Genomic DNA, 15,506 nt, shown 5'->3' with positions numbered 1-15,506 from the left:
ATTAGTCGATAAGAATTCCATTTTATATCTGTCCTTTGTTTAGGCGACTACTAACAACCGGCACCTAAATGCATGCTATGCACTGCTGCATGTGAAAAAAATTTCCTTCATGAAACATACGAAATTTTTGCATAAACACTTCTCAATTCCCATATAGTAAAACTTTTTTAAATTATAGATTGATGGCAAAACAAATATTTTTTTTTATATAAATATTTAGTACATGCACACATCCTGGTCTCCCCTCTCACTGAGTTATTCATCATTCGTTATCGCTTTTCATATAGTTTTTTCGTTATCGCAACAAAATTAGTATTTTTTATTTTTGTTACCTTATCGGAATCCTCACTTCCTTACTAATATTATAAATGCGGAAATGAGTTTCTTTGTTTATTTGTTACGCTTTCACGCTTTAACTACTCAACCCATCATGATGAAATTTTGCACAGGAATGTCATTTAGCCCAACTTAAAACATAGGATAGCTTTTATCTCGATTAGAAAAGGGGGCGTGGGTTCTCCCATACAAATGGAATTTTTCATTCTGCATACCTCAAGAAGTATTTGTGGTGGAGTACTGGAATTTGGTATGAAGACATACAAAATCAATTTCATACTAATGAGTAGGGATGTTCCGATACGAGTAAATACGAGTATGTACTCGATACTTTTGTTTCGATACCAACTACTTTTTTTACTCGAATCGTTGTTTCGATTTGTACTCGGCAACGAAAGAAAAGTACTTGTATAGAATCGATTTGAGCAAGGGCCATATCTTCTCATCGTCGTTTTTATGAAAAATAATTGCTTTAAGCAATGACACCGCCAAAATCTAAAGTATGGATATTTTTACAAAATTATTCAAACCACAGCAAAGTGCAAGCAATGCTTTAAAGCCGTAAAGTTTTGTGGGAACCGTTCAAAGGTTGAAGTTGTTGTAATGAATAAGTAATACAAATCGACAACTTAGTGGAAGGTCGATCTAAATATCTCAGTAGCCAGTTCGAAAACGCCCTTTCTCAGAAAACTTTTCAAGAACGCCCTATTTCAGGAATTGATTTAAAAACGTCCTATCTCAACTGAAAATACAGTGAAACCTCTCCTAACGGACACCTCTATTAGACGGACATCTCCCTTGGGCGGACATTTTTTCCTATACCAAGTTTTAAGTACAAATTTCGGAGCAAATTACTCTCTCTTAAGCGGGCACTCTCTTGGCCGGACGCGGACAGTTATTTTGCATAAAATTGACACAAAAACCTCTACTAAGCGGACGCGAACCTCTTATCAACGGACATTAAGATTCCTTTTCATAACAAATCAAATAAAAACATCCGTTGAGCGGACGCAAACTCCTCATGGGCGGACTACTAAATGGAAAAGGGGGACTTCCCGCATAAAATGTGATTTTTATGCACACATTTAGTTTGGTTTGCGCAGTGGTTTAGGTTCGTTATTTAAATTATCAGAAACCCTTGGAGAATCCAATTCCAATTCTAATGAATTTATAACAATAGATAATAATAAATACATGGACCGAAAATTTATATTTCTGGTTAGATTTGGTTACTGATAAAAACATGAAAAAGGTACTGACACTGAAAAAAATTAAAAATAAAACTTACGTCAATCGACAATTTCCCAGTTTTTTATGTAATGAATCTATGGTTTTATGTAGTTTATGGATTGAAATGTAATATTTATTTTTATTTTGTTATTTCTACGTATGTACTTACGCACATAAATGAAATATGCACTTTTGAAAAAATTCATGCACATTTTTGTTTGAACGATGTAATATCAATATCTTTTATTCAAATAAGAAATAGTGACTATTCAATTAATTAAAACATTAAAAAGTACTAAAATAAGCTTCCCTTCCATTGAGCGGACACCTCTCTTCGGCGGACAAAAAATGGCTGACGGTGAGTGTCCGCCCAAAGGAGGTTTCACTTTATATTTAAGATGTGTTGAGATAGGGCGTTTTTGAATCGAATTATGAAATGGGATGTTCTTGAAAAGTTTTCAGAGATAGGTCGTTTTTCAATAAATTTCTAAAATAGGGCGTTTTTGAAAAGTGTTCTGAGATAGGGCGTTTTCGAACTGGCTGTCGGCATAGATCAGTTTTCCACACGCTGTATTGTAAATACAATACAAATTGCTATTTATTTTTCGTTCTTGTTCAACAAAATAATACAAATAAAAAATTAAAAGTGTTTAAAGTCATGTTTTTAGTTATTTATTTAAAAAATTTTGCTATGCTATGACTAAAAAATCAAAATCATTAAAATGTGTTTTACAATATGGGTGTCAGAAGAAAGAGGCTTCAAAAGGTTGTAGTTCGAAAATATTTTGTTTATAAGGCAAAATTTAAATTAATTATTCGCAAGCTATAAAAAAAAATTACAATATGTAAGTTAAACGAAAGATTGTTAAGAAATCTTCAGATTGAACGTGTTTAAAAATTAAATTCAAAGGATAAATGCAAAATGGGTATCAACCTAAATGGTTTTGGAAAAGCTTTTTTTCAGGGATATCTGAGCTACATATAGGAGAGTTGTACCTATGAAAATAAAATTTTACTTAAATTAAGGGAATTAGTAATTGGAATATGTATCACAAACATGGGTGTCCGACGGAAAAGATTTAATAAGTTAGCAGTTTGAAAATATATTGAAGAGGGTTGCCATCTGTTTGGAAAGTCGTATTTCATTAAATTATACATAGTTTGTTGGACTTGGTCGAAGTAATTTCGGCGCTTACAGCGCCAAACACAATGAGAACATGATTAAGCGACATATCTAAGAATAAAGTCTGGCGATTCGCCCACACTTTCCTTGAGCAGCGAATATTTACAAATAATTTTATTTTTCCCATATTCTTTATTAAGTTATGGCTTAGAGAATTTAATTAAAGCGCGAAGCATTTTTGAGATAAATGCAAAGGAAAAAGCAAATACTGATCAGCTAATAGCATTAAACAACGAGTATTGGACCACTTCTCCATCAACGCTACATCAACGAAAGGTCAGCAAAGCCGGTACCCTTCCTCTCGTGTGAGTGCAGAGCTGTTGTCGACTAGCTGGTCGATGGGTTGTCAGTGATTTTGATGCAGTGATTTGGTAGCAACATTGTTATGCCGACTCGCCATTGCTGCTCATGCCGCGGCCAACCCATGGCCTTTTGAAATTTCAATTAAATTTTGCTCTTCCGCATCTGGAGCGTAATACTGACGCAGTGTAACAACACATACAACAACCACACATCAAAGGCAAACCGTATTATCGTTGCAATTGCAATAACAATGATTCGAATTTTTGCTCTACACTCAGAGGTTTTAGCTGTAAGGCTGCTGATGCCGCTAATGCTGCCCTGCTGCAATTTAACTGCTGCCCCTGACTGTACTGAGATACTTTTTCCCGCCGCTTTTGTTGGTACTCAACAATTTTCTGCTCATTTTCTCAACAAACTATTTTCATTTCCTTGCTTGCAAGGCGAGCGTGCGTAGCAGGGCTGTGCAGTACTTTTTTGCTACGCAAGAAAACAACAGCATCAACAGCTGCAATGAAGAAGATGACTGCTATAACTCTGACTGACAGACGTTAACGCCACCCAAACCACAAGCGACGTTGTCGGTGTTGGCAGAGTTGCTGATTGCACGTTTCACTTCAATGCAATGTAGCTTAACGCTGCTGACGTGTCGCATGAACCAGCGAACAGCAAAAGTAAATAAGAAATAAAAATCACCGGTGCAATGCAGCTGCGGGCGGCTTGAAGTTGGAAATGAGAATGGAAATGAACTTATTGTTGCCATGGCTGCTGTCGCCACTGCACTGCTGCAGCTGACGTCTGATTGAGTAGACGTTAACTGTCGCAGAGCGCCAAGCGTTGCAATAGATGCAACACCACTTCGATTCACCTGCGAACACCGATTTTCTTTGCACTTTTTTCCTCCAATGAAAAGATGTTTTGCAATCAGCGTCGACTGTTGGCCGGTGGGCGAAATGCGAAGAAATCGAGGTTTATTGAAAGACGAAATGTATTTTTGTTACTGCATCGACGCTCTAGGCGACTTAAATAAAATTATTATGAAATTCAAGTTGGGCGTATTGAAAATGGTTTTTTTTCTTTTATTTAAAATGGTTAGTTGCTGCTTAGTGTTTTTTAATGTTCAACCGTATGCTCAACCACAATTTTCATATTAATTTAATAGTAATTGAGGCTAGAATAAACGGAATTATACTAACGAAAATGAATAATCAGAATTTTGTTTCTAGTAACTAATTTTATGCAATAGAAACCCATAAGGATTGGATTTTTTGTAAGCTTAGATTGAAGGAAGAATTTTCGCATGCCTTCGTGGTTTTTAGGATGGTGTACTAGGTTGCCTAACCCATAGAAGTTTAGATTGTTTTAGCGGAAATCAAGTTATCAGAACTCGGCAGTCTTTAGAGACATCAACTTCATACCTATTGAAACGGATCGGTGTGCACCGAGGTTTGCTCCGTTTGAAGCCTTCTTTACACACATCTATCTAAAGAATGAATTATAGAGTGACAGTATCTGAATCCAAGTAGCATTTTTAGGGAGTTGGAGGGCAGTTTTAGATGAGATGTGTTCTGTCAGAAACTCTCGTAAATCTCACATTTAAGCTGATCGATTTTCGCAGCGTATTTCAGAAGAGGTGGCCGTTATAAAGGAGGTAGTCGATAGGTTATGTAATGTAATACCGATTGGAAAGGTAAATATCTATCTGACAGTCGAGCGGCAATAACGGCTCTACAATCACCCATGGTACGATCGAAACTGGTCGGCGATTCGGTGTTCTCCTTCTCCAGCGTTTCGGTTTATAAAGGTAAGTATCTACCTGACAGCCGAGCGGCAAAACGGCTCTACAATCACCCATGGTACGATCGAAACTGGTCAGCGATTCGGTGTTCTCTCAACAACTCAAATCAACAAATAATGCACGAAGCTGCTTAGCTAACCAGGGTGCCCTCGTGAACACGTCTTCTGACACGGAGCGAATATGAGTCCCAATGGCTCAGCGAGCGCTGAAAAAAAACCGGAATGCAAAGTGCTCTTGCCGGGTAGTCGAGCGCGGACGATTAAGAGAGCTTCTGCAGATGGCCAACTGCAATTCTCTATTCTTCCACGTGTCCTTAGCTGCCCATGCGGTACGACTTAATATCGTTTCGAAATCCTATTGCCGAAGCCGTTTAAGGATGTCGAGGTGGAATTATCTCAGAACTTATTTACCATTTGGCCTGCTTTCGCAAAATCTCTGGACAAATATTAAAAAAAATCTCAGAATAATCCCAAACATAAGTTTTACACATTTCTTTAGATTTTTTTTATACTAGATTATTCTTCATTTCTTATGAAATTATAACAATTTCAATTACGAACTAAATTAATGGAAAATAAGTAATGGCATTCCTAAAAATATTGTAGATAATCACGAAAAGTTGCGAAAAATTCCGCATGGTCCCACAAAGATCCGAAAATTCGAAAAAATAGTGAAGAATCTATGTTCTTAATATTCCTAGAAATGCTCCTTTCATTATTTATAAGCGCAAAAAAAAAATAAAAAGGAAACCAACAAAATTTACCGTCTTTATACCCGAGCGCAACTGTGCACAAGGGTTTTTTCTAACAGCCTATATAAATCGAGATAGATAACACCAAAATGCTAAGAATGAATAGATAAAGCGACTAAGCCGTGATTTTTTGACCGTCCGTTTATCTATGCACACAGTAACTACTGAAATTTATTCACTCAAAATTGATATTTACATTTTTGGAAAATGGGCGTAGCCCCGCCCACTTACTATTCCATATACATATCTCGGTAACAGCTCTACCACACTCGCAGGACCAAATAAACAACAGCAATCCTCAGGATCATAATCATGGTACAATAATTACAGGCATTGTCTTCCCAGAGAGCGCATATTCCGATCTGCCTTATTTAAAAAATATCATTGTTGCCCACACTAAAAGGTTTACTGCTAGGAAAAAAGGATATTTCCATACGCCATATACCATATATGTATACGTATTTTTTTAAATAAACCTTCTTGCAGATAACTTATTTAATTTGCAAAAGCCTGGAAAAAAACATTTGCTTGTAAATAAATTCAAAACTTGTATGGCTCACTTCATTTCAAAGTTTTTTTTTTCTTGTTTTGAAAAATTATAAAAATTAAATTGAGCGAAAACCAAAAGCAAAGCCAAATAAAAGGAAAAGAATCAACATTGAACTGCGTCAAAATGAAAATAAGGGAGCACAAATTTCGATGTGAAGCAAAACTTTCGGGGAAGGCAATACCTGTAAAAAACTTTTGTTTTGCAAACTTGGTTAAATAATAAAATATGATTGCCGCTGTGGTGTAGTGGTAAGCAGTGCGTGCTTTCACTCCCCATCGCCTGGGTCCAAGCCCTGGTCAAAGCAACATTGCAAAAAAATATAGAAAAAAGGATTTTTCTTAACAGCGGTCGTCCCTCGCCAGGCAATGGCAAACCTCCGAGTGCATTTCTGCCTTGAAAAACAGCTTCTCATAAAAATATAATCGCCGTTCGGAGTCGGCGTAAAACTGTAGGTCCCTCCGCTTTGTGTGACAACATCAAGGCGCACGCCACAAATCGGAGGAGAAGCTCGGCCAAACACTATCATATGTGTAAGCGCCAATCTATTATTATTATTATTATTATTATTATGATTGCTTAATCGATTATTTAATTTTTTTACCATCCCTACATTTTGCGTTGACGAAAACAATAGGGCATGCGCTGGCCACTGCTTTGCGATAAAATACAGTAAATGCGGTCAGCATGAATTGTAAGCGGCAGAGCTATTTCCGTAACTCGATGAGCCAAACATTTTACCGGAGCCTCGTGCTATAATACTGTCCTGCCGCTAGCAAATAAATGACCTCAAAATGTAAAATTTCGAAAATCGGCATCTTGGGCCGGTCACGTATACGGCACGGCTTACCCAGCGCCTTCACATCTATTGGGTTGATACTATATACTTAAATTAAAATTTCTTACACGAAATTATATAGAATATGAATGTACTCCAAGATGTATTTTTGTAAAGTTTTTACATTATAAAATTTATTTTCTACTGCAACTATTGCAGAATTCAGCAATATTTTGTAATGCATAAAACAAACCCTTTTTTTAATTTCCTCTGGGAATGCAGCAAGGGGCTTGTCAGTGAAAGTCAAACGCCAAACTGACAGTCAGACAGGCAAAAAACGAAATGAAATTTCATTTATAATTCCAGCAAATAGCTGGCAAAGAACTTCTGTAAGCATGTTTACATATTTAATAATATCCAACAGCAAGTTCCTTCAGATATTCATACGTATGTGTACATATATACTCATATACATATGTAACCAGGGCTGCCAACTTCGTTCAAACCGTGCCATTTTTGGCCCTATTTTACTTCTAAGGGCACTTGATTTTTCAATTTGGCACAAAGTAATATTTCAATAAATTTTTGTGAAATCGCTTGCTTGTACTTCTTTTCCGCAACAAAAATTTTCAAATTTCTGTAGTGTACACAAGTGTTTTATTTTAATATGGCATCGGACTTCTGTTTTAGGAATCTGTTTCTAATTTTAATGCTAGATGGGAAGAATTAAAAAATGGCACCTTTTTTGGCACTTTTATTTTTCAATTTGGCACATGTTGGCACTCTTTTATCCTCAATATGGCACTTCATAGCTAAGGATAGTTGGCAGCCCTGTATGTATCTATTACATTTGTTCGTTTATAAAAATGCAGTAATGTATGAGAAGGTTGCCACTTTGGAAAATTGTTACCAAAATTGGTAGAAAAAATTTGTGTTGGTAAAAAGGTAAATTTTTTCTCATTTTGGTAGATTTTTGTTCAATTATTTAGTTTGAAAAACAAATAAAACTTTTCGTTTCCGTTTTATTTTTCGTAGTTATCTTTTTATTAGAAATTTCTTTCCAAAAGTGCAGTGCACTTTATTGCATTAATTTTCGAACACTTTAATGCACACTTTTTATATATTTACATACGAATAAATGTATATCGATAAAAGGCGAACATGTCGATAATAGGCGAACATTCAAAACTCTTTTTACGGGAAATCCGAGAAGCTTTTGATTGCATAAATATTTTAAATGATTATTTAAATAAAAACGGAACGGACAAGTATGTACTTACCGACTTCGAGCCTTCGCAAAAAATTAAATCAACGCATATTTTTATAAATGGCAATTGTTAAAGAAAAAAAAAAACACAAAATACTGGCGGCAAAAAAATTAAAAACTGCCAACGGGAATTTTTATCTGCGAATTGTTGATTAGCCTCAAGTATTATGGACTATAAAACTCCATACCTTAAATAGTTCAAAAAATTCAGAGTAAAAATTTCGAAATTTAAACGAAAATTGTTTGAATTTTTCTAAATGTTGTATTTAGCTTGAATCCTTGATTTTTAAATGTTCGGCTAAAGCGCAAACAATTACCTTATAAAATAATACCAAAAAAATTTGGCTTGAAAAAAATGGTGAACATTAAAAAAAATCACCAAGTATTTTTTGAGTCACTGTATTTATCTGTAATATCTCCAGTTTAAGTTTTTTTCAAATGATGAAGTTTCGTTGTTGCCTTTAGTTTAATCACTTTCGCTTTTAGTTGAAGGAAACTGAGAAGTGCCATTAATATGATCTCTTAAATAAAAAGTTCCTTATACACAATTTGAATTCTTATGGAACTAACTAAAAAAATAACAAAACTATAGGTTTCATTAAAATAACTAAAACAAATTGTTGGTAGATATTTTCCACAATTGGTAGATTTTTTCAAGTGGACGGTAAGTATTTTTTTTCGTCAGTGGCAACCCTGTGTATAAGTGTATGTTTGCATATGCGTCCATCTACATATGCTAATGGCGTAGGCGCATTTGAGCAAAACAATAATTGCATATCATCGTCATATTTGTGGCTTATCAAGCACAAAGTCAATAAACCCCAGCAGACATGCGGACAGACAGGCAGTTATCAACAAAAACACGCACGAGACTTTTTATGTGTGCCTTTGAGTTCATTTTGCGGTGGGTGTGGTTTTGATTGCTCTGAATGCTGCTGCTGCGCAAATAAAATTGTATCAAAGCAATTTCAAACTGGAAAAATAGAAATTAAAATGAAAATTGAAGCTGGAACGAGTCACCCATTCATGTGAAATCTTCTTTGCATGTTTCTTTGCGCTTGATTGCCTGCTCACATTCTGCGGTTCAGCGTTTTCCCTTTTTTTACTTTTGTAGAAAGTAAAATGCTATCTCATGCAATTTTTATCACACGCAATTTGACTTGAGTTAGGAAATGATTACATTCGCAGCAACTTGATTGGTTGATAGATGAACACAGAACTCAGCCAACTGTGCGACTATCATCGCCATAAGGCAATCAAATACATGGTACTACATACCTGTTATTGATAACGCCGATGGGTGTGTAGCAACGGAAAAAAGAAACATAGAATTAATAAACATGCACATCGCAGCACAAATCCTTGTTTTGGGTAGCTTTTTTATTGCAAAAGTACACATTGAGGGTTGCCATTGTCGGTAGAGTGGCGACTGCTTGTATGTATGTATACGGAAAAATCTTCTTTCTATTATTTAAATATTAGCGCCTTTAATTACTCGACTACGGCAATAGAGGTTTCATCAATATATCTATCGATTATCAAAATTGTTGTCCTTAACGTTACAGTCACACCTATATTTCTGTGTATATGTACATACATATATATGAAACGTTATGTAAAAACGAAAAGTTTTTCCTTTATCCTAAGCTAAATTTTATATACAGACACTTGTTTCCTAAATCTTGTTGTTTTAAAGATAGATGTTGTTTTAAGTGGTCTTTAACGTAACATTTTTTGGAAGTCACACGTACGAAAAACTTGGCAAATCCTGCAAAGTTAAAAATTAAACTAAAGTATTTAAATAAAGACCAACGTTCAAAGAAACTATAAAAATATTAACTTTTGGATAATAGACGTTTATGACAAATCTATAAACCGAAATATCCACTTACTTACAATACTTGACTATATTCTCCATTTTGATCGCATGCGAGGCACAAAAGAAATGAATGCGCACCGCATACATTGGATGTCAATCGGCACTTCCCTGCAGAAAAAAATTATCAATTGATAAAAAATAACCTACTTGTAGTTAGCTTTTTTGCGGGATTTCTATAAAATATACAACTTGTGGTTAGCTACAAAAAGGTAACTTGAAACCAGTGGACAAGTAGTGCAGGAGTAAAGCTCGAGATTGTTTTCTTTAAACGCGTTTCTATTTAAATATCCTGCATTTCGCAGATACTTTTTCGAATTGAGGACAAATAAAAGGAAGATCGAAATTTCATATTATCATTTTGAAGTTATGTCTGACGGAGTTCGAAATAAGTGTAATAAAATAAAATAAATAAAGTAAATAAATAAAAAAAAAAACAAAAAAAAATAAATACAAATATTTTTTTTTTCCTATTGATATCTAATGCCCAAAAGTAGTTAGTTACAAGTTAGTTACATCAAATGCAGAGGTAACCTTGACTATTTCGCGGCCATCGCCATAGAAATATAGTTAGCTTTCGTCAAAGAAAATATACAGATAATAAGTGAATTATAGCTCCTTCCTAAGCAACTTAAGTTCAGCTTATAGTTAGATACATTTCCTGCAGGGTTGTTTCTAGATGCTTTAAGATGTAATGTGCATATTTTTCTTAAAATATTAAATATTTAAATTTTAAATATTTTTCTTCTATCGTTCTTCATTCCCAAAATTTTGTAAGGCAATTTTTAAAACATTTTTTTTCTGTCGAACCTAGGAGTTGCCTTTTCCCATTATTGGGTGACACCTACGCACACACATTCGGCATGTGAGCCTTTGAGGAAGGCGGAGAAAAAACTGCTACTAGACTTAGGAACCGAAAAGGATAGTCCTTTATACGAGACCAGCGTCTCTGATAAAGACGGTGTTTTGCCCCTTTATGGTCAGTCTTTTCTAGCTCTGACCGCGCTGTTACATTTCGAAAAATCTTTGATATACTCTTGTTAACTAAAATAATTTTACTAAACCTCAAACCGTACAAAAATTTAAAATTCACAATTTGAAAACGTTGTACAGAAAGTTGAGAACTAGCTTTTTTTCAAGGTAAGATATAAAATTTTATTCATGCAAAAATATTTTCCTCGTATTGACATACATCTTTTAAAGACAGATTAAGTTCCGATACCACGTTGGTGCTTTTTTTCACAATAAATTTTTTTGCTTAGCCCTGTAAAATTATAACTGAGTGAAGTTTAACGTGCATTATTTCGTGTCTTTCTACGCCACTACAATGTTCCGCGATTTTATTGAATTATATTCACCACAAGTGTTTCACTATACCTACATAGTCTACATATGTATGTCCCCAAACTACTTTCTCAGAGTTTGGGGACATACATATGTACAGAGGTGGGTAAGGCTTCCTCAAGTGGGCACGGAATTTACCAACATTAATGTTTTTCAATGACATTCAGGCAGCGCCGAGTTTTGTAGTCGAACTGTGTAATTTTTGTTGCAAAATTCTTAATAGTTTTTTTTTTGTAATCAACAAAGGAAAATTTTTGCAGTGTTTGGGAAATTTTTATTTTTCTTTGAAAGTTAGTGTCCGAATGAAAAAATTTTTGGGGTGCACATTTAAGAAACATTAAATTATGCAATGAAATTATTTGCGTTACAAAATTTTTGTTTTTGCTTTTCAATAATTTTTTTATGAAAAATTTTAAATTTAAGCAATTTCTGCGCCTCATGGACGAAAATTTTTATCAACAACTTATGTAATAAACATATGTGCATTTATCTATGAAAAAAATGGGTGCATTTCGATATAGTTTGGTTGGAATAAATTTTTATTTGCCAGCGTGCGGGTTCGTGTTGACTTCTTGCGCAAGAAAGAAATGCACGTTTCAATCGTTCCACTTTTATTTCTCATGCTCGAATTTCGGATGCCAGCGGGAGTCGGGCGCGCACGCTGGCAAATAAAAATTCATTCCGGCCAAACTATATCGAAATGCACGCATTTTTTTTTTCATAGATAAATGCAGAAATGTTTATTACATAAGTTGTTGATAAAAATTTTCGTCCCCGAGGCGCAGAAATTGCTTAAAAGTTCAATTTTTCATAAAAAAATTAAATCTGCACCCAAAAAATTTTTTCATTCGGACACTTACTTTCAAAGAAAAAAAAAAATTCCAAAACACTGCAAAAATTTTCAATTATTGATTAAAGAAAGCTATTTGGAATTTTGGAACAAAAATTACACAGTGTATTGTTCGACTACAAAACTCGGCGCTGCCTGAACATCATTGAAAAATATTAATGTTGATAAATTCGGTGCCCACTTGAGGAAGCCTTACCCTAGATAATTAGATACCATTCGGAAAAAAATTCTCTTGCAGTAATTTCTACGTGGTAAGTGCTCCTCCATTATTTGGTTTCATAGGGATTCGGATACCTTCCACATTGAAGTAGTAAAGAAAATTCGCTTGAGTGCTTTTTTCGGTTAAGCGCACAAGTTTTTCGTGCAAAGAAGGATGGGCAGCTAAGCAAAATATACTGTAAATACATACCGTCGTTTAAAATACAAAACCGCGTATCAACAAAATGCAAAACCGCGTATGCGAGGTTACATAAATTATTTTCTAGAGAGTAGAAACACTCATATTTCAAAAAGGGTTCCCTTTTTTATAAAGCAATCGCATTTCTGGCTGGTATATTTGAGGACGAATGGATAAAGATTGAGCCAAGAGCTTGTGTGAGCAAATCCATTTTTTGGCCGCAAATGTCAGTTACGCAGTTTTGCTGAATAACGATACGCGGTTTTGTACTTTAAACGACGATATGTATTTCTCTACTTTCTTATTCTTTCAGTCAGTTTTCATATTACAAAGAGTTCCTTTCAACTTGAGTAAACATTTTTCCTTTTCGCTCATCTACCATCCAGTTAGTGTCAATGAATTTACATAAGTTTATCATTTATTAGGCTTCCTTTCAATCTTCATTAAGTGTAATTGAAGTACATTACCAATGAGCGGCACTTTAAGAGCTCTTCTTCGCCCTTTCATTTGTATTTACAATGGTATACTCGCACGCGAATTCAAACAGAAAGATACAAAAGACATACAGACTGTGCTCCGTAACAGCTTTCAATGACATTTGAATGTGGCAAGTGCTGAACTATGGTATTTTAAAATGTCATATTGCTAGAAAACGAACAGACAGGAGATTTTTGTTATGGATGGATATACATTCATATAAAATATATATACAGGTATGTATTCTGAAAAGAGGAAAACAATTCAGTAATTCAGTGCAGAAGTAGTAGGAGATTGCCACGACTGACCACAGCCTGAACCTCCGATACTCTGAAAAGTCTTTAAGAGTTTCGCAACTTTTCCAGTTTACTGCAGTAGAGTAAAAAATATCCATGAAATTGGATCCTTTGTAAAAGTTTAAAGTACTTTCTGAACTTTGAAAGTTTCTCTGGTTCTAAGCTTTTCAAAACTCACAAAAACCGCGCACCGAAATGCTGGAAATACTTTATAATCAGTATTAAGTAACTTCGCTTGTCACTTACCAGTATGTGGTGCTGTTCCATCACCACCACCACCAGCACCGCCTCCACTGCTGCTACTCTCGTTGACATTTGGCGTCGTTAGTGGCGTTGATGTCATTTGTTGTTGATTGCCTGTAGACATTGTGGACATATGACAATCAGGCAAGGACATTGGACCTGTTGCACTGCTGCAGTTGGCTCCATCCACAACATCCAACGGTGGGGAGTTCTCCCGGACACAGGACATTAGACTGGCGGACATGCTGTGGCGCCTAAAAATGGAATAAGGAAAAAGTTGTTAGAAACAAATATTTGATCGAAATACCTTAAATACCTTAGTTATAATTTGCCGACTTTTTAGAAAAGTATTCAGTTTATTTAAATTGTGCGATTCACAAATGTAAATGCCTACTCTTAAGTACCTCACAAGTGTTCGTGTTTATGCGTTTTTATTAGCCGTTTAAAATTTCGCAGTTTCATTTGCCAACACGCCTATTCGAAAAGCAAACATTTTAGCGCAATTAATAACGCTCATTTACAGGGGGCCCTGCCCAGTGCACGCCAAGTATGATGCCATCTTAATTATCCTTCAATTAACATTTCCGCTACGTCGAATATTCATGGCATTGCAAATGGCAAAACATATTTGAAGCAATTAAGAATTGACATATGTACGACCCGACCGCCATCCTTTAATCCTGAGCACCGCAGCGCAAGAGATGAGTTGCCAGCGAGCTGCGAGCAGAGGACACACCGGCAAGTTTGTCAAGTCTAACGGAATGGTTGTTTGCATTGCCCTGTGTACAAATGTACTTGAAATTATATACCAGAATAAATACATGTGTGCTACATGCTAAATGTTAATTTTACATATGCCTACATATGTACATATGTATGTGTCAAATAAGTTGCGAGAGTCGAGGAATTCGGTACCTTTGAGGGGCTGAGTTAATTAGCAAAAGTGAAATGAAATAATTCGCGCGTGTAGCGCAAACATGGTGAAAGTAGCGTTCCAAATCGCAACAAAGCGGCAGCACAGTGAAGGGCAGTGAGCGGTAAAGGACATAGAGCAAACTGAACATGCATACAAATGCAGAGTAGGTCGGGTCGGTCCCCATATAAAAGAAAAAAAGTATATATAGTTAACAAACTAATTTTTCACGTATTTTGTGAATTATTTTATAATGCTGGAACATACCTACTAAAAAAAATTCTCTGTAAAAAAAGATAAATAGTTTTTTATTATTAAACGTGACCTATGTATGTATATAGAGCCATTGTGCTGATCCTATAAAAGTTCAATCCACATTGCAGTACTTGTAAATTTAAATGCTTTAGAGGATGTCATGTCTCAGATTCTGGACGGAGACTATAATCACTCCGCGAAACATAAAAGTCTTAGACCTATGATATGTGGAAAATCGCATATTATGCATATATTCCATCCACATAACCTGAAGTCCAGTCAGGTAGCCAGTAAAAGTGCGCACGCTTTCCGGACTAAAATTGCGAAGTCGCTCCTAGATTCATTTAGGGGAGTTAAAATTTTCTAGATTGCCTTATCCCTTTGTTATCCGCCGTTCGGCGGAAGCCACTAGTAGCTCTGCGGTGTAGGCTCCGTTGCATCCCACGTTTTCGTGAACGTCAACTTATTCGTAGTCGCCGGAACCTTCTTGCCGTAGTACAAACCAAAGGGCTACCCTTACCTTGTTATGCACGCATAAAAAATCAATAGAGTATTCCAGTTGTTCACAAGTCCTGATACTGCCTGACTGTCAGACATGATACTTATGGCCCCATTTGTATTTCTACGAAGACTTTCACTGTTTCAGTTGAAGTTTCTATTCAGTG

At 35.5% G+C, this 15,506-nt stretch overlaps 1 protein-coding gene across 1 annotated transcript in view; it reads right to left on the bottom strand.

Annotated features, from left to right (window-relative positions):
• LOC118744865 (probable serine/threonine-protein kinase DDB_G0282963) overlaps positions 1-15,506 on the bottom strand; it is a 122,974-nt gene that overhangs the window by 98,675 nt on the left and 8,793 nt on the right. The window contains exon 2 of the mRNA XM_036478252.1: positions 13,677-13,927. Within this exon, the coding sequence (XP_036334145.1) occupies positions 13,677-13,927 (251 nt within the window). The remainder of the gene's footprint in view (positions 1-13,676; positions 13,928-15,506) is intronic.

Source organism: Rhagoletis pomonella, unplaced genomic scaffold (genome assembly GCF_013731165.1).
Source record: "Rhagoletis pomonella isolate Grant_MI unplaced genomic scaffold, Rhpom_1.0 Rhpom_scaffold_00008, whole genome shotgun sequence".
Classification (NCBI taxonomy): Eukaryota; Metazoa; Arthropoda; class Insecta; order Diptera; family Tephritidae; genus Rhagoletis; species Rhagoletis pomonella.
This window is presented reverse-complemented; position numbering and strand designations above follow the sequence as displayed.